General features: G+C 55.0%; 2 protein-coding genes across 8 annotated transcripts; one reads left to right on the top strand and one right to left on the bottom strand.

Annotated features, from left to right (window-relative positions):
• Positions 1 to 805: 805 nt before the first annotated feature.
• SH2D3A (SH2 domain containing 3A) lies at positions 806 to 12542 on the top strand. Of its 5 annotated transcripts, none has more exons than XM_027586262.2 (12): positions 806 to 1009; positions 1337 to 2004; positions 3068 to 3322; positions 5178 to 5314; positions 6799 to 7148; positions 7512 to 7588; positions 8999 to 9486; positions 9610 to 9725; positions 9888 to 10062; positions 10151 to 10262; positions 10616 to 10801; positions 11679 to 12542. In XM_027586262.2, the coding sequence occupies exons 4-12, from the start codon at positions 5246 to 5248 to the stop codon at positions 11837 to 11839; spliced, it is 1734 nt and encodes a 577-aa protein (XP_027442063.1). In that variant the 5' UTR covers positions 806 to 1009; positions 1337 to 2004; positions 3068 to 3322; positions 5178 to 5245; the 3' UTR covers positions 11840 to 12542. The 5 variants fall into 5 exon arrangements, with proteins under 5 accessions (XP_027442063.1, XP_027442065.1, XP_027442066.1 ...); XM_027586264.2 differs by lacking the exon at positions 3068 to 3322 and adding an exon at positions 2822 to 2846; XM_027586265.2 differs by lacking the exon at positions 3068 to 3322 and having other exon boundaries at positions 11732 to 12542.
• TRIP10 (thyroid hormone receptor interactor 10) lies at positions 12535 to 21451 on the bottom strand. Of its 3 annotated transcripts, XM_027586258.2 has the most exons (15): positions 21304 to 21451; positions 20000 to 20115; positions 19859 to 19915; positions 18835 to 18982; positions 18694 to 18756; positions 18365 to 18469; positions 18150 to 18278; positions 17416 to 17562; positions 17109 to 17303; positions 15916 to 16083; positions 15547 to 15656; positions 13644 to 13776; positions 13278 to 13417; positions 13081 to 13199; positions 12535 to 12965 (listed from the first exon to the last, which is right to left on the bottom strand). In XM_027586258.2, the coding sequence occupies exons 1-15, from the start codon at positions 21325 to 21327 to the stop codon at positions 12817 to 12819; spliced, it is 1803 nt and encodes a 600-aa protein (XP_027442059.1). In that variant the 5' UTR covers positions 21328 to 21451; the 3' UTR covers positions 12535 to 12816. The 3 variants fall into 3 exon arrangements, with proteins under 3 accessions (XP_027442059.1, XP_027442060.1, XP_027442061.1); XM_027586259.2 differs by lacking the exon at positions 15916 to 16083; XM_027586260.2 differs by lacking the exon at positions 15916 to 16083 and having other exon boundaries at positions 12702 to 12994.

The following is a 21451-nucleotide window of genomic DNA, read 5'->3' as shown; positions in this document are numbered from 1 at the left end:
CGCATTCTGCTCCAGCCACACAGGCCTCCTCACCCAGGACACCCTAGAATCTTACCCCAAAATCCTGCCACAGGGCCTTTGCACATGCCACTCCTCTGCCTCCGACAAGCAACTTCATGGCTAGCTGCTCCCTTACCTCCAACAGTTCTTTGCTCAATGTGACCTGTTCATGAAATCTTCCCAAACCTCTCCATTTCAAATCACAGACTTTCTTTTCCACTTCCCTACATTAAGCCCTGATCACCATCCAACAAACCTGACATTTTATTATATTTATTTCTTTATTGTCTATTTAGAAATCTCTGTCTCATATGTTCCCAGCACCTGGCATAAATACATGCTCCGTAAGTATTTGTTGAATGAATAAATAAATGGTTGGAAGCTTTTTTTGTCTCTACCTCTAACATCCCCAAATTCATTCATTTATTGCCATGGCCCTGGCCACCACCATCTCTTTCCTTATAGACTTCGATGGTGTCGTTCATTAATCCATTCGTTTAGCAAACATTTACTGTCTTCGTAGACCTTATCATTACCTGAAATCATTTTGTATGCAAGGTCTCTCTCTCCCCACCTCCACCCCACTAGGCTGAATAGACTCCCTTCTATCTCACGAGGCACGCCCCTTGGATTTTTCTTTTTTAATCCTTTAATCACTAGGGGGCGCTAGACTCCTTCAGTGGACAGACACCACCCCCACCCCACCCCCCAACCCCCGACCGCACCAAAACTAGGTGGGAGGAGGTCAAGGAAAAGACACTCCCCTCAGCATTTCCTGAGCCTCGAGCCTCTTCCACATTCGCGGGGGGAAAGCCGAGCCTGGAAATCACCAGCTTTGCGATCCCACAGGCACCGAAACTTTTCATCCCCAACCATCCCGGGCGCTCATTTCCTCATCTGTAAAATGGGTGACAGCAATCTTCACCGTTTAGAATTCTGGTAGGGATCAGAGATTGTGGGGCTGCACAGATGAAAGCGAGGAAGGCAGAATGGCGCTCCAGGGCTCCAGGTATGAATCCCACCTCCGCCACTCACAAGCCGGGTCAATTTGGGCAAATGGCTTAGCTGCCCGGTGCCTCCGTTTCTGCATCTGGAAAATGGGGGTGATGGAAATAGTAGCTACTTCACTGAGGGGTCGATGTAAAAATTAAATGCGTTGAAGCAGGTCAAGGAAGCGGGACAGTCCTGGCACACAGTAAGTGCTCAAACCTTTCCATGCTTGCTCCAAGCATCACGATGGAAGCCCACCTCCCACCTCCCACCAAGGAAACCACCTGAATGTTTCCCCCGGCCATAATCCCCCAGAGTCTAGCTCATCTCCCTCGTGCTGTTACAGGGGAGAGGCTGTCGTGTTTTCCCGCATCTGTCTCCACAAAACCCGACATCCACTGGAGTTCCCTTCCCGGAAACCCAACGGGACGGTCTGGAGGAAGCGCACCTCTACGTCACAGCAGCCGCCACACCCGCGCTGCAAGAGAGCCCGTAAGGGGCCGCCCTGTGCCCGCGAGGAGCCCTGGGGGATAGAGGAGAGAAACACCCTCCCCACGATCCCAAGGGGTTAGGGGTACTTAGGACCAGCCAGCGGGGAACCGAGGAGCCAAGCTCTAACGGGCGGGACTAAGAGGGGCGAGGAGCGTGTGGGCGTTGCCATCCGATGGGGGCGGGGCGACGTTCTAGGCCGGGGGGCCCCCTGGAAGGGACAGAGGGAGTTCCCAAGGGGCGTGGTTTATGGGAGGGGGGAGGTTCTCCAAAGGGGGCGTGGTTAGCGCCGAGAACGGCTCTAAGGGGGTGGAGCCGGGACGAGAGGGCGGGTGAGAGCCTAGGAGGCCACCTTCCGAGGCGGAGTCCTCGGGGGCGGGGCCAGGTGATCTGGCTCGGTAACGCACCGGGCGCGGCTGGAGAAGGTGGGGTCCGCTGGGGCGGGGAGGGAGGGGCCGGGAGCCGCAGAGCCTCCGGCTTCGGCCCGGCCCCAGCTTCTCACCAGCTCCGCGGGTCCCGGTCCAGGTGAGTGAGGGGACCCAGGCACATCCAGGATCGGGGGTTATTGGGGTGGGGAGTCCTCTCTTTTCCAGATGGGGCCACCGTCTTGCAGGGAGAATCTGGGTGTCGGGCCAGGAGCAGCGGCGTTCGGAGAAGGGTCGCCGAGTGCCTGATTGGGTCGCTGTGCGTCGCGCGTGTCCATGTACCTGGCCGTACCTGGGAGTGCACCTCTAAGCGTGCTTCCTGTGCAACATGAAAAGCCTCCCTGCTTCCACTTTGCCTGAGCAATCTTTTTATTTTTTATTTTTATTTTTTTAAACCACAAACCAGATCGTGCCCCTCCCTCATTTAAAACCCTTCCGTAACCCCCATTGCATCCCGCTAAGATGAGAATTTGGGGTCCACCAGAATGGTCTCACCCCTGCCGACCTCGCTGCTCTCCCCTTAGCTCCTTGCTCAGTGCATTTCGGCTACAATGACTTCCTTGATGCTGTAAAATGTAGAGAGTAAGCTCTGTTAACCCCAGGCCTTTGCACTTGCTGTCCACCCTCTCACCCCCGCATCTGGAACTGCTCTTTCTCGGAACCTTTGCGTAACTGTCTCCTTCCTTTTATTGAGGGCTCAGCTCCAATGTCACCTGGTGGGAGAGACCTTCCTGACTATATGTTATTTACAGTAGCTGCCTCCTCCAGTCTTTTTTATCACACATTCCTGTTTTATCATCGTCAGTGATTACTCGTAGACATTATCGTCTTCATTCCTTGTGTGCTGTTTATTTCGTGTCTTGCCCACGAGACAGCAAAGGGCAGAGCCTTGATCTCACTCATCATCGTGTTTCCAGGGTCTAGAACAGGTCCCGGAACATAGTAAGTCTCAACCAATCAGTGTTTGCTCAATGTCAAGTTTGAGTACCCGTGTCTAACTGTGTCCATGTGTCCATGTGTAGGCGGCTGCCCCCCTGCACATGTGTGCACATAGGTGTGGTCTGCAGGGCATGAATAACCCCCTTCTTTTCTCCATGTTTGCCCCTACCCCCACCCTCTTCCTGATTCTGCTCCCTTCCTCTCTCCCCTGCCCAAATATCCAGAAATTATTCCAAAGGATTAAGGGCAGGAAGATGATTTAGTTGGCCTCCGTCTAACCTGTGCCCACTCTGAGCTCCCCCCTCATCCAAACTCCCCTCCACCAAACTAACCAGAGCCTTGTCAGTGACCCACCTGCGTGCCCACTAAAGAGGGACGAGGGGAAGCTGACGTTGGGGGACTCAAGAGAGAGGCTGGCCTGGCCCAGATGACAAACAGGAAGTACACAGGCATCCACAGGAGACACACCTGGTGTTCAGGTATGTAGCACCTGGAGCCAGGTCCCTGCCCAGCTCCCCGCCCCTACAGCTACCTGGGGCGGGCCTGGGAACTTCTTGCCTGTTTCTGGCCCTCAGGGCCCTGCTGACTCAGGGTGAGAGAATCCTGGTGCTATTTCCCTGCACACCCGGCCAGGCCCAGAACACCTTAGAGGTAGAGAAGTGAGAAGCAGACCTCCTGCTTCCCTCCCATCCAGGGCAGGTTTTCTCCACCAGACACTTGAGACACACAGGGCCTGAGGCCTGCACAGTATCAAGGGAGTCCCAAAATGTCAGAGACCTAAATTTGGCCATAATAATAACAAAGTGTATCGACTCCAAAATCTAAAAATCTGCAAATGCCAAATTGACATTTCTACAAAATGTGACTTTTTAATGTCCTTAAAAATGGTATTGCATTGAAGGGACACCTGGCTGGCTCAGTTGGTAGAGCATGTGACTCTTGATCTCGGGGTCCTGAGTTCGAGCTCCACGTTGGGCACAGAGATTACTTAAAAATATAATAATAATAAAAAAATTTTTTTTAAAAATGGTGTTGGCGCCTGGGTGGCGCAGTCGTTAAGCGTCTGCCTTCGGCTCAGGTCATGATCCCAGGGTCCTGGGATCGAGCCCCACATCGGGCTCCCTGCTCAGCAGGGAGCCTGCTTCTCCCTCTCCCACTCCCCCTGCTTGTGTTCCCTCTCTCGCTGTGTCTCTCTCTGTCAAGTGAATGAAAAAAATCTAAAAAGAAAAAAAAATGGTGTTACATTGGAAAGCCATGTATGGGTTAGATTTCCTTACAACTTAAGAATTCTTGAGTGTGCACATACACTGCTTAGAAGCTAGAGATTAGTAAAATAAATTTGCTCTGGCCTGGAATGTTCTTTCACCCACCGGGCTCACTCCCTCAAAATCCTCACAGTTGTTACTGATTGAGACCTTCCCCTATGGAAAATCTTACCTCCACCACTTGAGTCTTCATATCCCATCCCTAGCTTTATTTTTCCACTTATCTCTTTCTGATCTATCTATTCCTTCATCTGTTTATTTATTTTCTTAATTGCTGTCTCCCCCACTAGAACAGCAGCTCCTCAAGGGCAGGGATGCCCCTGTTTTGTTCACTGCTGGGCCTCTAGTGCCCCTTAGCACCTGGCTCATGGTGGGCACCCCATAAATATTAGTTTGAGTGAATTAGTTAATGAAATTTCTCTAAAAAGTAGCATCATGTCATCTGCACAAAAATTGCATTCCATTTGAAAGCAATGCATAGGTCTTCTCCCTTTGCAAGCATCTCAGTGAAGGCACAAGTGTTTCCATGAGATCACAGCCAATTCTAAATTAAAGTTAATCATAGCCCAATTTTGGGGCGCCTGGGTGGCTCAGTTGGTTAAGTGACTGCCTTCGGCTCAGGTCGTGATCCTGGAGTCCCGGGATCGAGTCCCACATCGGGCTCCCCGCTCGGCGGAGAGTCTGCTTCTCCCTCTGACCCTCTTCCCTCTCGTGCTCTCTGTCTCTCATTCTCTCTCTCTCAAATAAATAAATAAAATCTTTAAAAAAAATCATAGCCCAATTTTATATGAGGTGTATATATGAATCTAGCATATATATATATATAAACAAAATCTAGTGTACATATATTTTTGACTATAAGTGACTTGTTTAATTTAGAATATGTTTATATGTTATATGTTTAGAATATGTTTACGTGTTAGAATATGTTGAGAGAGAGAGAGAGTTGCATTTTAAGTTTGATAGGATGCAGGCTGCTGTCTCTAAAACTAAGAGGAACATGGAAGGAAGAGCTGACCCAGCCACTTAGGAAGCTTAGGATGCAGGAATAATTATTCCCATTTTACAGATGTGGAAGACTGAGGACTGTTGAAAGTACAGAGTTCAGCCCCTGCACCTTCTGCCCCCAAGAGCTCCATGCAGGTGCAACAGGATGGAGAGGACTTTGCCAGCCAGCCCTGGTACCACGGCCCCCTGTCCCGTCAGGTATCTCTGCTTCCTGCAGGGCCTCAGCACCATCTGATAGGGAGCCTCTCCCGCCCTTGACCTCCTGGGGACTTCTGAGGACTGCTGGGGTCCTGGTTGAGGGACTTATGGTCAAGGTCTATTGGAAGGGGTGACTGAGGGTCTGGGGACTGTCTTGAAGCTTGGTTGGTATCATGGCATGCTCCCCAACCCTACTCCTTCGCTTTGCTTGTCTCTCCATCTGGGTCCCAGGCACCTGTGGCCACCAGGGCCCCATCTCCCTCTTTTATCACCTTCAGTGATTACTCTTAGACATTATCTATCTTCTTCATTCATGTGCATTTGTTGTGTGTCTTGCCCACCAGACAGCATGGGGCAGAGCCTTGGGCTCATTCATCACTGTGTCTCCAGGGTCTAGAACAGGCCCTGGCACACAGGGAGTGCTCTGTTGGTGTTGAGCACTCCCTCTTAACCCAAATCTCCTCACCCTCATCTCCAGCTCATTTGTCACCCTCAGGAGTCCTGGGACCCTGGGCATCCAATCAAACCATGAGAGTCGTCATTGCTTAGTGGTTAAAATCGCAGTCCTACAACTTCCATTCTGTGTGACCTTGGGCAAGGTATTTGACCTATCTGGGCCCCAGTCTCCCCATCTGTAAAATGAGGATGATGGTATCTACCACTTAACCTCGGTAAAGGATTAAATGAGTTCCTATGTTTTATACCCACAGCAGTGCTTGGCATGTAGAAAAGGCTACATGTGTCCACCATATGTATTGTTCAGTCCCCAGCTCCCATCAGCAACTCCACTTTGCCTCCCTCTGGTGTTGCGGCCCCCAGCCCCTGTTTCAACACCAGCCACCATGGCTGGCATAGGACTGCTTGAACATTTTTATAAAGGAGGATTTCCAGGCCATAATCAGTTTGGAAGGATCCAGCGAAGGGCACTTTTTGAAGCCATGTTTGTTTACCAAGCCTCGTGCATTTACTCAGGTTGGAAGTTCCATTAGTCAGTGTCAGCTAGCAGCACCCCCAAGATGGTGTCCCTGGCTAAACACAACAGATCTTTATGGGCTTGTTCATGTTACAGTACGAGCTGGTTGAGGAGTGGGGAACGTGGAGCTCCAGAAGTCAGTCAGGACCCGAGCTCTTTCTGTCTTGTGGCTCTGCCTTCCACCAGGGCTTTGGGGACATCCCCTGACAGACAGGGGACAGAACCTGTAGGATTGTGCAGGAGGGTTTTTTGAGCCAGGTCGGGACATTCCCGGCAACTCTTCTGCCCTCATCCTATTGGCCAGATTGTGTCAGATGATGACTAACTGCAAGGGAGCCTGGGAAATGTACTCCAGAGGTGTGCCCATGAGAAAACAGGAAATGGTTTGGGGCAAAACCACCCAGTGTCTGGGGTGGCTTTTCTTGGGTAGAGGGATGGGGGTGGGGAATCACCATGAATTGCTGATCTGGGCTCATGGCTAAACCCTCTACCCCCTGTCCTCCACCCCCAGAAGGCTGAGGCCCTCCTGCAGCAAGATGGGGACTTCTTGGTTCGAGCCTCCAGGTCCCAGGGGGGCCACCCAGTGATCTCCTGCCGCTGGCAGGGCTCAGCACTACACTTCGAGGTGCTCCGTGTGGCCTTGCGTCCCCGGCCAGGCCGGCCCACAGCTCTCTTTCAGCTGGAGGATGAACGTTTCCCAAGCCTGCCCTCCCTGGTTCGCAGCTATGTGACTGGGCAGCGTCCACTGTCCCAGGCCACAGGGGCCGTGGCCTCCAGGCCTGTGATACGGCAAGGACCCATTCGACGCAGCTTTAGTGAGGACACCCTCCTAGGGAGCCCAGCTCGGATAGAGTTGCCCAGGTAATCACAGGATCTCTACCTCTCCAGTGACACCTGATACCCCCGGAGTTTCTCCACCTGTGCACTAACCGCTGCTGATTTGGGTCTGGATTAATTGTCGGGGGGCTGTGCTGTGCATCGTAGGATGTTGAGCAGCATCCCTGGTCTCTATCTACTGGGTGCCTGTCTAATCCTCTCCACCCTACCCCCTAGTTGTCACAAGCAAAAGATGTCTCCTGACTCTGTCAGGTGTTCCCGTGGGGGTAGATCACCTTGGTTGGGGTCCACTGGTGCTGAGTGACTAGATAGGGGGTTTTCTGGGCATCGGTGGGGGCTGCCCTGCTCAGGGTGGGACTACACATCTCCCTCATCTCTGTCCCCCAGGGCTAGGAAGCGGAGTGACAGTCAGCCTGCAGGTTTGGATCACATGGGGCGGTCAAGAGAAGACCATCCTGGACCAGGTAAGGGTCCACCAAGACAGCGCGTGGCTCTGAGATTACTCTGCCACCCACTGCCTGACTGATATGGCGCAGGTGACTTAACCTCTTGGAAACTGGGGACAAGACTTTCAAAATTGTCATGGTGATTAGGAAATCCACAGGCACTTTGTAGGGGCTTAAAAATGGGGGAGTTTAGGATTATTCCCAGAAGCTCTGTGTGTCTGACCACCGCTAACCTCTCTCATAACTCCTGCCACACCCCCTCCTCCCTCCAGCCGGTCTTGTTCCTGCCTCAGGGTCTTGGCACTTGCTGTTCTGGCCATGGAAAAGCCCATTCCCCTGATCTTTTCCTGACTGACTCCATCTCGTTTAACTTGAGTTCCTCAAAGTAGCTGACCCTGGCCATCCTACCTAAAGGAGGATTTTCCTTGTGCCCTGTGTGCCCCATCGGCCCTGCCTCCCCTCCCACCATTCATCACAAGTCCTCACGGCCAGCCACTGTACTAAGTGCTGAGATGTAACACTCAGTAGAAAGACAAAGACCTCTGCCCAAGTGGTGCCAGTGTCCTACTGGAGGAAGATGGACATTGACAACAAAAAATGAGGCTGCTTTGGGGTAAAATTTAAAAGTAGAACAGAGGGAGATTGGGAATAGGGGGTAGGAGTATTACAATTTTAAGTAGTAGTCAGGACAGGCTGCATGGAGAAAGATTTGAAAGAGGTGAAGGAGGAAATGACGTGAATATCTGGAGGGTGAGAGTGGCCCAGGCAGAAGGAATGGCCAGTGCAGTCCTGGGGCCAAAACAAGACCTTGAACTGTTCATTCAACCAAAGGATGTGAGTGGGGCTGAACCATCTGGAGCTCAGATTTGGGGAGCTTTTTTGGCTACTGTGAGGACTTTGGCCTTTACTCAGAGTGAGCTAGAACCATGGGAAGGTTTTAAGTCTCTATAAGAGGGTCTATTTATATGTTCAGTAAATACAGTGTCTCCCAAAAGTCTGGGTGCAGCTTTAAGTTCTAATAACCTCAGAAGTAAAAATGCCACACACTTAACAAAAGACATCATTTGAAAGTTTGATAAATGCAGTTTCTTTGATGCTTTTGTAGTTTTTCGAATTTTGAATAACTTTTTTTCTATTTTAGTTTTGTACATCAGTGCTTACCATCTTCAATCAGAGGGGCAAAAACAAAGAATTCAAATTTAAACTGTAGCATTCAGAATTCATATGTAAGTGTCAAAAAAAAAGTTCATTTTCAGACCACTGATAAGTGTGTAGCATTTATATTGGTGAAGTTTTAAGTTCAAAGCCACACCAAGATACCCAGTTATTGACTTGATGAACCAGAAGGTTGGTAGCCCATGAAGCCCCCCACCCCATCTGGCTTTCTTCTCTGTGTACTCCCTTCACTCCCTCTTGTTTGATCCCTAGGAGACTCCGCTGTGCCCATATGTGCCCTCCCTCGGATGGGTAGTGACCCCATGTTGCTGAAGACCCCAGCTTCTCTGGGGTGTGTTATTGACAGCCTCAGGGCCTCCGATGGGCAGCTTCATGCCAAGGCACCCACCAAACCACCTCGAACACCCTCACTGTTGCTGCATGATGCGTCTGGACGCCCCCCAACGTACTGTGAGCTGGTGCCCCGAGTGCCCAGTGCCCAGGGAACCCCCCCAGGCCACGGCAGCCCAGAGACAGAGGCCCCACCATGGTGGGAAGCCAACAAAGAAGAGGAGGAAGAGAACAGAAGTTTTGCAAGACCAAAGGCCGAGGTCTCTTTCTGGCCCCCTAACAACCCCTTCTGCCTCCTGGGCCCCCAGAATCGGCCCCTGGAACCCAAAGTCCTGAGTACTCTCCGTGACCTATTCCTGGAGCACCATCCTGGGAGCACGGCCCTGCACCTATTATTGGTAGACTGCCAGGTGGGTCACCTACCTGGTCACTCCTCCCCAGACAGGGGCTGAAGCCGGGCCAAGGCCCAACAGCACCTCACACCCATATACTCATTCTGCTCGGTTGACGTCCCCACTAACCCCCCTGCCCAGGCTACAGGCCTCCTAGGAGTGACCAAGGCTCAGCGGGGTGCCATGGGGGTCGCCTCTGGCCTGGAGCTGCTCACACTTCCCCATGGGCATCGCTTGAGGTTGGAACTTCTGGAGAGGTGAGCCAGCCACCTGGAATCCCCAGGGTCTTCAAGCCTCCCCCCATTCAAGGACCGCCCAGGGGGGAGGTGAGATGGGCAAAGCTACTCCCCCACCACGCCCCTCACCTCAGAGTTACAAACCTCCCACTGCCTTCAGACCCTTGCTCTCCACCTCCACAGACACGAGGCGCTGGCGCTGGCGGGGGCGCTGGCCGTGCTGGGCTGCGCGGGGCCGCTGGAGGAGCGCGCGGCCACCCTAAGGGGCCTGGTGGAACTGGCATTGGCGCTGCGGCCAGGGGCGGCCGGGGACCTGCCTGGACTGGCCGCGGTCATGGGCGCCCTGCTCATGCCACAGGTGCGTGGGGAGCAGAAATATGGAGAAAGCCTGAGTGCTGCTGATGGGAAAGAGGGAAGAGGCCCCATGTTCAAGACTCCTCCCCCAGGTGTCCCGGCTGGAACGCACGTGGCGCCAACTCAGAAGGAGCCACACCGAGGCTGCGCTGGCCTTCGAGCAGGAGCTGAAGCCGCTGATGCGGGCACTGGATGAGGGCGCCGGTGAGTGGCATCGCCTGGCGCTCGACACCCGCTCCAACCAGAATCCGAATCCAGCCCTAGGCCCAGCACGTCAAGTCCCTTCACCATAGACTCCACCCTCTTCGCTCTAGGCCCCGCCCTTTGCGTCCGGCTCGGTCCGGGAGCGCCCAAACCCTGGGCCCCGCCTCTGTTTCTGTCCTGGGCTCCGCCCCCGCCCTAGGCCTCGCCCCGGACCCAGTCCTGCTCTGTGCTAAGCTGGAACCAATGTTTCTGGGCTTCCACCCCTAGGGTCGGCCTCGACCGAGTCTCCCAACCTCTTCACCCTAGGCCCCATCTTCAGCCCCAAGCCTAACTCAGGGCCCTTCCCCGCACAGGACCCTGCGAGCCGGGCGAGGTGGCGCTGCCGCACGTGGTCCCCGCTGTGCGCCTGCTGGAGGGCGAGGAGCTCCCGGGGCCGCTGGACGAGAGCTGCGAGCGGCTGCTGCGCACCCTGCACCGGGCGCGTCAGATGGCCCGGGACGCGCCCAAGTTCCGTGAGGCAGCCGCCCGGCGCCTACGAGGTGAGTGCTCCCCTCTGCTCCCTGCTGCCAGACGGTCCCGACTTCCCGAGCACCCCGCATGCTCTAACCGGGTACCCAAAAACCCACCAGGCCAGGGACCAGAGCCTCCCGCCACGCCTCCCAGAGTCCCACCCAAACTGGGACGGCCTGGCCCCCGGGGAGTTCTCACCCCAAGTCCGAGTCGCTGCCAACAGTGTTGACAGGGAATAGTGCTCTCCACCCCAAAAGGGTTGGCCCCCGGCCCCAGAGCCACGTCCACAGATTCCCACTCCCTGCCCGCACGCCCCCCACCCCCGCTCCCACCTGAACCGGCCCTGCCCCCAGAGGATCTCGGTCCCCTCCAACAAGGCCTAGCTCTCTCCAAGATGAGTCAGTTCTTCAACCTGGTAAAACAGCGCCCCCGCTGCGTTCAGAGCCAAACCTTCCTCCCGTCCAGGGACAGCCCGGCCTCCAGAATCCCCAACCTGGCTTATTCCGCTTTCGCTGGTGACCTAAGCACTCCTCTCTCTCCAACATGGCTCAATCTCCCCCAAAATGTGTCGCACTGGGCGGCCCAGACTCCAAATCTTGCCCCTCAAGTGGCTTCATCCCCAGGCACAGCCCCTTCCCCCCCCCCAGCATCACGCACTGGAACAGACTGCCCGCATGCAGCCTGGCACAGTATGCTTCCGCCGAGCTCCTTGGCCGCCCCACCCCCAGTCCTGCGGAGACTCAGAGCGCCCCCTCCCCGTGAACCCCGCCCAGTTGTGCAGAGCTTCTGGGCAGAGTCCCTCCACAGTCTCTGCTGGGACAAAGTTCTGAGGGGAGAAGGCAGGTGCAGGGTGGGGCGAGGCAGGGGCCTGGACCCCGCCCCCAGCCCTCCTGGCCCCGCCCCTAGGATTCCGGCCAAACCCGCAGCTGAGGGAGGCCCTGACCACAGGCTTCGTGCAGAGGCTCCTCTGGGGAAGCCGAGGCGTGGGGGCGCCGCAAGCCACACGTCTCGAGAAGTTCCAGCGCGTCCTCAGTGTCCTTTCGCAGCGCCTTGAGCCGGATGTTTGAAAGCACAGAACCCCTTCTTCCTGGGACACCCAGGCTTTGGGGAACCCCGGCAGACACCAAGGAAGTTGCCCCAAGCTGTTCACATAGCCAATCGCAGTGGGAACCCACATTCTGCCTCACAGATTTGCAAAAACTCATACTGTATCCCTAGAAGTGTACGTGGATCCTAGGGTGAGGGACAGCCTCCTCCCTCACGTTAGAAAATCCAGGTGTCTGGAGGCCCTATCCCACCTCCCACCCCCACACACCTATCTGACAAATGGGCAACATGAGGCTTTTAATGGCAAGAGAACTTGCAGATCTCTTACTCAGAAGCCAGAGTTCAAATGCTTTTTTAAGAGCTGTGTGACTTCTAGCAAATGGCTCAACCTCTCTGTGCTTGCCTTCCACGTAAAAGGGAGGCCGTGTACTTTCTAGGGGTTTTCATGGGGGATTAAAGCTGTGTTCAGATATCATGGGTGGAGAATGCCTGGTACACAGCAGGTGCTAAACACTACCTTTTCTCAGTAAAGCTGTGGTAAACACAAAGGATGTTTGGTGCTTTTCTTCCCATACTGAAGTCACAGACAAGCACCCAACTCCACGGAAGTTTTGTCCAAGGTGTGCCCGAGTTTACCTCCCCTTCTTCATTCTCTCCGTGGCCAGGAAGGAGGCTGGCATTTGCATATCCAGCCCCAGTATGTAAATCTACCAATAAAGCACAGACTCCAAAAGCTTTATAGAATTTTTTTATATAAAACAAAATGGCCCTAGCCCAGCGGCAGGAAGAAAAGATTTGAAACACGAGTATGTACATCAATGGTAGAAGGCACAGCGAGTCCGTCTGGGATGAGGAGTGGGTTGGGGGGCGGGGGGCAGCAGGTTACACAGGTCTCAGCTGAAGCCACGGGGGCAGAAATAAAGTGCGTAGGTCCTGGGGCCCCCCGTGGCCCAGAAGCAGCAGCCAACAGCCCCCTTCTTCCCGCCTGTGGCAGGGTTCAGCTGAGCGTGACACGGAGGTAGGAGGTGGGCACATAGCCCTCACCTCCCTGTTTCCGCCTGACCCGGGTCCAGCCATCGCCTTTGTCCTCCTCCATGAGACTGAGGTCTTCACCCTCGGCCATGGAGATGGTGCCCTCGCTGGACCCTGTCGTGGGAGGGGCAGTAGGCTCAGATCTGCTTCAGGTGCAGGTAAACACAAATCTAGCCAAAAACACCGCCCACCCCCTAAGCAGCTGATGGGACACACAAGCTGTCCTCACCTTCAAAGTGGTATATGGCCACACAGTGACCTATGGGGGATGCCGGCTCCTCAAAATCCTCATCAAACTCCGTGTAGATGGGGGCATCCTGACCCTCCTCGGAGAGGGGCTCTTCAGAGCTGGTTGGAGAGAGCAAAGCAGGTCAGGACAAGCCTCCCAGGTCCTGGGGCCAGACCCACTCTGGCCTCCACACTCACCTCTCCTTGTCATCCTGCGGTCTGCTGTTGGTGCTGCTGTCTGGTGGGGCGCTGGCTGGGGGCTCTGGAGGCCGGGTGTGGCGGCCCAGGCTGTCCCCCCGGTTGCTCAGGACCCGGCTCTCGGCTTCCGCCAGCCAAGCCTGAGAGGAGGGAGTCACAGTCAATTCCAGGGCAGGGCTCCGGGGTCAGCCCGTCCTGGGCCTGGAGGTTTCCTGAGATCACCCATGCACACCCAAGGCTGTGATGAGAAACAGCTGGGGCACCACCCCCACCGAACACCTCCCTGTCCCTGCCCCCCCCACCCCGCCAAGGAAGTGACTCAGCTAGGCCCGCTGGCCCCCACCCCTCCCCAGGGTCTTCCCTGACCTCATACTTGTGCACTTCCAATTTCAGCCGTTCAATGTTGTTCAGGGTTTCCGTGATCCGGGGCTCCAAGCTGGCAGGGTCCCCCATCTGGGGTGTCTTCTCATACACATCCTTCATTTTCTTCAGGGCTTCTCTAGGATTGACACAGACAGACAGATCAGAAAGAACAGTCCCATATGGCTTCACAAGCAAAAAAAAGGAAAAAAAATGTGCTTGGCTTCAAGGAGCCAATAGCAAGATAAGGCAGTGGTTAAATCACAAATGCTGGTGCTTCACTGCCTGGGTTCGAATCCCAGTCTGGGCATTTCCTTGTCTGTGAGTGTGGGTCAAGTTACCGGACCTCTCAGTACGCAAATCTGGCAAGTGGGGATAACGATGCATATATCTCATTAAGTGGCTGCAAAGATTAGAATGGTGCCTTTATTTATTCAGATACACGTTGACTACCTACTGCATACCAGTCACTGTTCCAGCCATCAAAATATAGCCCTACACAAGACAGTCAGGATTCTGCCCTGGCTCACGGTCACAGGAGAACTTGGGAACGCCAGTGAATCTATGTAAAGGATTTGAAATAGTGTATAGCACACAGTAAGCACTCTAAATGCTCGGTGTTATTATCGTTAGTCCCTGGTCCCTATCTCCTCCAAGACTGTGTATATAGGCAGTAATAGTAACAAGCATAGACCTTGGAATATGTCAAACCTGGGTTCAACTTCTTTCCAGTCCTAATACCACATCCAGGCCACGGGGAAACAAGCAGAGAGGGGGGATAGCGAAAATTCAACGCCAACCTGTCCTGACTCCAAAGCATGCTCCCTTCACCCCTACATCATAAAGACTCGGGGCGCCTGGGTGGTTCAGTCAATTAAGCATCTGCCTTCGGCTCAGGTCATGATCCCGGAGTCCTGGGATCGAGTCCCATGTCAGGGGCTCAGCAGGGAGCCTGCTTCTCCCTCCCCCTCTGCCCCTCCACACGTTGTGCTCTCTCTCTCTCTCTTTCAGATAAACAAAATCTTTAAAATAAATAAATAAATAAAAATAAAGACTCAGGTAGTTCTGAATGGAACTTTACACCAATAAAAGCTTTGTACAATAAAAGTTTTGTACAAGAGGTTCTATGCAAATGACAAGAGAGAACTGGGCTGCCCATCCCCAAGTGGCAAACGTCATTCCTATTATTTAAGGAGTGGGAAGAGGCTCTTGTTGCTTGGAAGAAGTGAGTACAGATTTTCTTTTTTTCAATCTGGCAGATTTTTTATTGTTAATATTTTAAGTGTTTGAGTTATTAAGCAGATAACCATGGGTGAGTTTTTTTTTTCTTTTAGCCAATTATGGTAGTAAATGAGACTAATAGATGTTTTTATATTGAACCATCTTTGCATTACTGGGATAACACCCAATCGATCATGACTTGTCTTTAAAAAAGTTATGTTTTTATTATGGTAAAATACACATTAACACGAAAGTTCCCACTTGAACCGTATCTAGGTGTACAGTTCCAGGCTATCATATCAAGTACAGCCACACTGTTGAGCAACAATCCCCATCACATGGAACATTATTTTTAAAATACATCACTGGATTCGTCTGGCTGGGAATCTGCATCCAAGATCCTAAGTGAAGTAAAATGAGCTCAGAATTTGAATGTCTTGAATTCTCACTAAGAGATGTCGGAATTGATTCCACCAAGCCTCCTAAATGAGCTGGCAGCTTTCACTTTTTCTGTTTGCTGCAAAAACTTGTGTAAGAGGGGAAGTAACTGTTTCCTTCTAAGTATGGTAGGAATCACCTGTAAAACCACCGGTGCCTGGGGCTTGTTCGGGAGAGCTCAGAGTACCATTTCAGTATAGTTCATTTATCCTTTTATTTTTGTTCCTTGCCTGCCTGCCCCTAATCTTACCTCTGGTCGACCTCCTTCTGTAGCTCACGATTCCGTTCTTCCAGCTGCTGCTGAAGTCGTTTTCTCTGCTGCTCTGGAGGCAAGTGGCTGAAATCCTCCGTCACCACTGTCTGCAAGGTGGGAAGAAGACTGAGTTTGGGATCAGGGATTCTCAGCTTCCAGGCTCTGACACTGCAAAGACATACCAAGTCCACCTTCCTCCCCACCCAAGGTTCTTGGGGGGCAAGGCCATGCACAGAGCAAAGCAGGTCCGGGTCCAGAAACCGGAGGAGGGGGCCCAGCCGGCGGCAGGAAGCGAGCCCAGGGTCCCGCCACCCAGCCGCTGGGCAGGCTGGGGCCGCCCCCTCCTCCCCCGGAGGCCTCACTTACCCCACGGCTGCCTCGAAGGCTGCGGAAGGATGCTAGCCGCGGTTTGACTGACTTACTGATCTCACTCAGTATGGCCAAGGGGTCGAGGCCGGAGCGGGGGGATGGGGGTCCGTTAGGCAATGGAGAGGGCAGGGGGCCCCCCAGGGAGGAGAGGGGTGGGGGGCGTGGCTACCGGCGGGGCAGGGGAGGGGGTGGGTCAGGAGGGGTGGGAGGATGTAGAGAAGGAGGATGGACCGACGGACGGACGGACGCAATAAAGAAAAAAGAAAAAACAAAATGGAGAAAAGAAAAGAAAAAAAAACGGTAAGAAAACCACAACTCAAGATGCACAATCACACACAGAAAATGCATGCAAAGAGCAACACAAAAATCTGGGAGGTGGTGGGGAGGGCATTAGACTGTGAGCCAGAAGGCCAGACCCCTCCCTACCCCCGTATGTCACCTCTCCCTTGAATTCTATATCCAGTACCTAGCATGGGGCCTGGGGGGAGGGGAGGGGGGGCAGGGAGGCCCAGGGTTCTGTCCACCCAGCTTTCTGGGCTCACAGTCTAGAAGGTACAGGGAGATGCATTCGGGGAGTCAAGATCTCAGACAGGTATATGGCCACAGAGACCAGAGGCAAGCAGAGAGAAAGGTAAAGGCACGAAGTATCAAAGGGGTCACAGGTGGGGTTGAAGCTGCGGGAGTCCCGTGTACAAAGTGAGGAGAGGTAACAAATTATATGTCAAGAGGGATCAAAACTACGTAACAGGGGTCATGAGATATAAACCTGGGGGCGGTGTCTAAGGTATAAAACAGGGGTGTCCAGCTATGTGCTTGACAATAAACCAAAAGTCCCAAGAAAAAACAGCCTGAGGGTCGGGGGCCCAAGGACCCACTGGCAGGACGGACTCCAGGGGAGTCCTTAGGGCGAGTATCTTAAGCCCTCATCCAGCCCTGAATCCCAGAAGCAGGTCTTCTCCCAGCATCCCGAGAAGCAGCAGACAGACGCCACAGGCCCCCTCCCTGCACCCCCCTCAGCCTTGGGGGACTCCCAGGCCAATAGCCGGGCCGCCTCCCTTCCCTCCAGCCCGGGCCAACAGCCAAGAGGAAAATTCCTGCCCAGGACTCAGCGTCCCGGCGGCTGGGCCTGACTCAGTGGGGGCCCCCCTTTCCCCACTCACACTCCCCCTCCCAAGGGCCCCGGCCCCCACCTTGTTCTTCTTGCCGAAGGGCCAGCGCTTGGCACGGCTACGGCCTGAGCCTCGGAGCTCAGGCCGTCCATCGGAGGGGGTGCCCAGGCTGCTGTCTGAGGGCACGCGGTTCATGGGCTGGCTGAAGTCTTCGAATTCCACGTCACCAGGGCGGGCAAAGCCTGACTTGTGCAGCTCGATTAGGACCTGGGAATCCTGCGAGGAGGGGCGGGGGGTGGTGGGCGGGGAGCAGTCAGGGACAAGACTAGGGCCTGGGGTCGTCCAACTGCCCACCTGTCAGCCCACTCGCCCAGGACCCCACACGCACGTTCTTGGCATCTACGGCATCTGCAGCCACCTTCATGCCCTCCAGACATTTCGCGATGATGGGCACCACCTGTAGCTCGGCCTCCGACAGGAGCCCATAACCGGCTCCCAGGTGGGTGGCCCGCCGCTCATCCATGTCCTGCAGCTTCTGCAGAGACAGGACAGGGGCGCTAATGGGGACCAGGAGCAGTGATTCAGGCCGCAAACATGATGGGGCTCCACACTGGCCCCAGCCCTGAGCCCAGTCTGGTGGGGAAAACACAGCATTGAACAGAGACTTCCAGCCCAGGGTGGCCAGTGGAGAGGCATGGGATAGGGGAGATTTGAGAGGGGAGTCTGAGGAAGCTCCCGCCTTGCCTGGGGAGTCAGGAAAGGCTTCTCAAAGGAGGTGGCAATGAAGCCAGGGCTTTGAACAGACACCACACCCAGCACAGATACTGCCTGTCCCAGGGTGGAGTGGAGTGAAGAGGCTAGAGCAGAGGAGGGGAAATTCGGGCCCTTTCAGAGGGGTTGTGAGAGCCGGGGCTTAGAAGGATGAATAGGAGTTTCCGAAGGAAAGAAAGACATCCCTGACAGAAAAACACAGTTCGAGTAAAGACAGAGCTCACCGTTGTTTCCAATGTCCTTTCGATTCAGAGATCGGGACATTGCCGCTAAGGTTTTGACAAAATGTGTAAGAGTCGGTTAACTTTGTGGGTCTTGCAGGAGGGGGCACCAGGGACTTGGAACACTCACATCAAATATCTGGGGCATCTGAGAAAAATAGAAGTGGGACTGGTCTCGGTTGAAACGCTGCAGTTGGGCTGCATACTCATTTTTGCTTTCTTCTGCCATGTGACTGCGAAGGTGGGCTTGTTGCTTGGCCTGAGGAATATCAAGGCAGGGGTCACTGCCAGGTTCCGGCTCCATCCCCACCGGACCGCCAAGCCCATCCCAGACCCCACAGGTACCTTCTCCACGTCAGCCTTGGTGGCATTGATATCCTGATCGAGTCGCTCAGCGGTCTGGGCTGCCTTTTCAGCCTCCCGGCAGTCCCGCTCAAACTTACGCTTACTCTATCGGGGACAGAGCCAGGAGGAGGTAGAAGGTGAGAAAGCAAGGTTTCAGAGACTGGGGGGGACGTCACCCAGCAAATGGGGTGGGGGGGTGCAACGGGCACGCTGGAAACCCATGCGAGGGGCTCCAGGCCAGACAACACAGGCAGCTGCATGAAACAGCGACCATCAATCAGCCTGCTCCTCAGGGTCAGAGCCACCCTCCTCCTCACCCACAGACTCACATTCTCCAGCTGTTTGAAGCTACTTTCCAGCTGCTGCTGAGCCCGGCGGCCTTCCTGAAAGTGCTGTTCCAACAGAAATGGTTAGGCTCCCCTGGGTTGAGGCAGCAGTCCCCGGGCAGACCCAGAGCGGGGATCACTCACCATCTTTCTCTCCTGTTTCATCTCCTGTGAGTATTTGGCCAGCTCGAGACACACGCGGACGCCGAGGTTCTCGGCCACCAGCTCTCGCTGGCCCGCAAAGTCATTCACCTCCTGGAGAATCTGCACGAAGGACTGCTGCTGGCTGAACCTGGGGCAAGATGGGCAGGGGCGAGCCAGGGTCAGGTACCCATCCCCCCACCCCCCAGGAGCCCCAGGACCCACCTCCAGATGGGAAAGGGAAAGCCCCAACACATTCCCCCTGGAAGCAACCATAAATTCTGGTCCACATCCCTTACCCCAAACCCTTCAGGGGGATGCATTTCAGAACTCAGAATTTTTCAGGTCTAGAAAGGGGACATAATGCTTATACCATCTTTTATGCATCACCCCAGTGGGGTCAGGGGCAGCATCCTGTAATCAAACACCGTTAAGTATTTTTGCAGTGAGAGGTATTAATATTCACACTAAGTGGGATAAAAACCAAGGACATGATGAAATTAAGTCAGGTCAGGTCAGAAACCACTGCCAAACTACCAAAACAATCTTTTGATTTCTAGAGCTTTTTGGATTCTGGAACTGGGGGCCTGGAATGAAGCGCAATCCTCCTGTGACACTTACTACGGGCTAGACACTGCTTCAACACACTATCTCAGTTAATCTTCAAATGAGCCGTACAAGGTCATCGTCATCATCATCATCATCCCGTTTCACAGGTGAGGAAAACAGGCATAAAACGTAAGTCAATTACCCAGAGTCACTTGTTTAGTAACTGCTGGAGCCTCCCTCACTTATTAGGAGAGGCAAATGGAAAACTCATCAATTGCCCAAAGTCGTGGGGCTGGAAAATAGCGGATATAGGATTCCAGCACAGATGATGGGGATCCTGCATCCATGCTCATCCCTCTAGGTGGGAACTGAAGCAAGAGGTGAGGGACTTGCTTAGGTAGTCTAGCTGAGGCAGAGGAAGTGAGACCAACACCCCTGGCCCCCCAAATCTAGCCTGGCAATCCCTCTCCATCCTTACTTGGATTCCGGGTCATCTTTGGCAGGTCTCTTGGGCAGGTATTTTTTCACCAGGCTCCTAACGGAGAGAGGCAGAAAGGCTGAGCCCCCAGCCCTCCAACAGCTTCCCCAAGCCCCAGGCGGATCCATCCTAGGGTCTCACCTCAGCTGCTTTGCATAAGCCTGCTCCACCTCGGTCCGCTCTTTCACGAACTTCACATATTTGTCCAACAGGTCCAGCCCCCACTGCGTGTGCCGCTCGAGCACCTCAAACTGATCCTGGAAGCGGGTGGAGGATTCGAGATCACGACGTTGGGGCCCGTGTGGGACCCCACGGGCCGGAGGACCAGGCGCAGGAGAAGCCTCAAGGCTCAGAGCTAGCAGAAGGTGTGGCTTCCCGGCCCCGCCCCGGGCGGCGCGGGGGGAGGCAGGAAACCGGCGGGAACCCCCTCCCCTTCCCGGGAAGGGCCAGGGAACAGGGGCGGGGCCCCAGGCGGACCACAGGGTCCCCGTCTCCAGACCGCCAAGAGGGGTGTGGAATGGGGCAGAGCCACTCCCCCCTGCCCCGGCTCCCCTAATCCCCCCTCCCAAGATTCCGGAAAATCCGGCCGGCCCGGCGTGAGTCAGGACCAAAGGGGCAGGGTTAGCCGCAGTTTGGGGGGCCCCAGAATGTCCAGGAGACAAGCACCATGTTCCCCGGGTCGCCATGCTTCCCGGGGTCCCCCCAAAATGTGACTCAGTTTCCCCCACTAACGCCACTGCACCTCCGAAAGAAATTCCAGAGTTGCGGGGGAAGGACTCTAGTTACCCCTCTGCACCCAGAAACCCAGGGATGCCACCGCCCCCATAAAAAGGAGGGGTCAGAGGTCCCGACTAGGATACGGGGAAATTTCTGGGGCTTCCAGAGCAGAGGTCAGAGGCTGCCTAGGGCCGGCCCCTCCCAGTGCCTGGGGCGGGATGGGGGAGGGGGCTGCGAGGCAGCCTCGCAGCCCCCTCCCCCCCAGAGCGTCCCAAGCCCCTAGGTGTTGATTGGAGGCGCCGAAAGGGCGGTCAGAACTTCTAGGTCCCACGTGGGGTTGAAAGTGGCCAGAGGGGCCCCTCCCCCGCCCGAACCGGACAGGCGGGCGGCGGGCAGGGACCCAGGGGCCGTAAGATAAGCCGCCCGCCCAGCCAGGGTGCTCAAAATAGGTGACCTCGCCCGGCCGCCCCGGCCTGGTCCCGGGACTTCTGCCCTCCTCACTCTGAACCCCGCGCTCAGTTTCCCTAATCCGCTCCTGCAAGGTCGCCCTTCGCCCTGGGCGTCCTGAAACGCCCTGGGAAACTCCGAAAGAAGGCGAAAAGCGGGGACTCCAGGGGTCTCCGAAGGGGGAAAACGCCGAGCCCCCGCTAAGGTCTTGCAGAAGCAAAGGGGGAGGGGATCTGGACTCCAGAAAGGGAGGAACTTGGAGCCGGGCCTATCGGACTCACCCACAGCTCGGTGCCCCAATCCATGCTGCTCCCGCCGAAGCCGCCGCCGCCGCCGCCGCCGCCGCGCCCGGTCCCCGCCGCCCGCCGCCGGGAAACTCGGCTTGGAGCGGTGCGCCCGGCCCCGCCCGCCAGGCCCCGCCCACTCCAG

Source organism: Zalophus californianus, chromosome 1 (genome assembly GCF_009762305.2).
Source record: "Zalophus californianus isolate mZalCal1 chromosome 1, mZalCal1.pri.v2, whole genome shotgun sequence".
NCBI classification, from domain to species: Eukaryota; Metazoa; Chordata; class Mammalia; order Carnivora; family Otariidae; genus Zalophus; species Zalophus californianus.
This window is presented reverse-complemented; position numbering and strand designations above follow the sequence as displayed.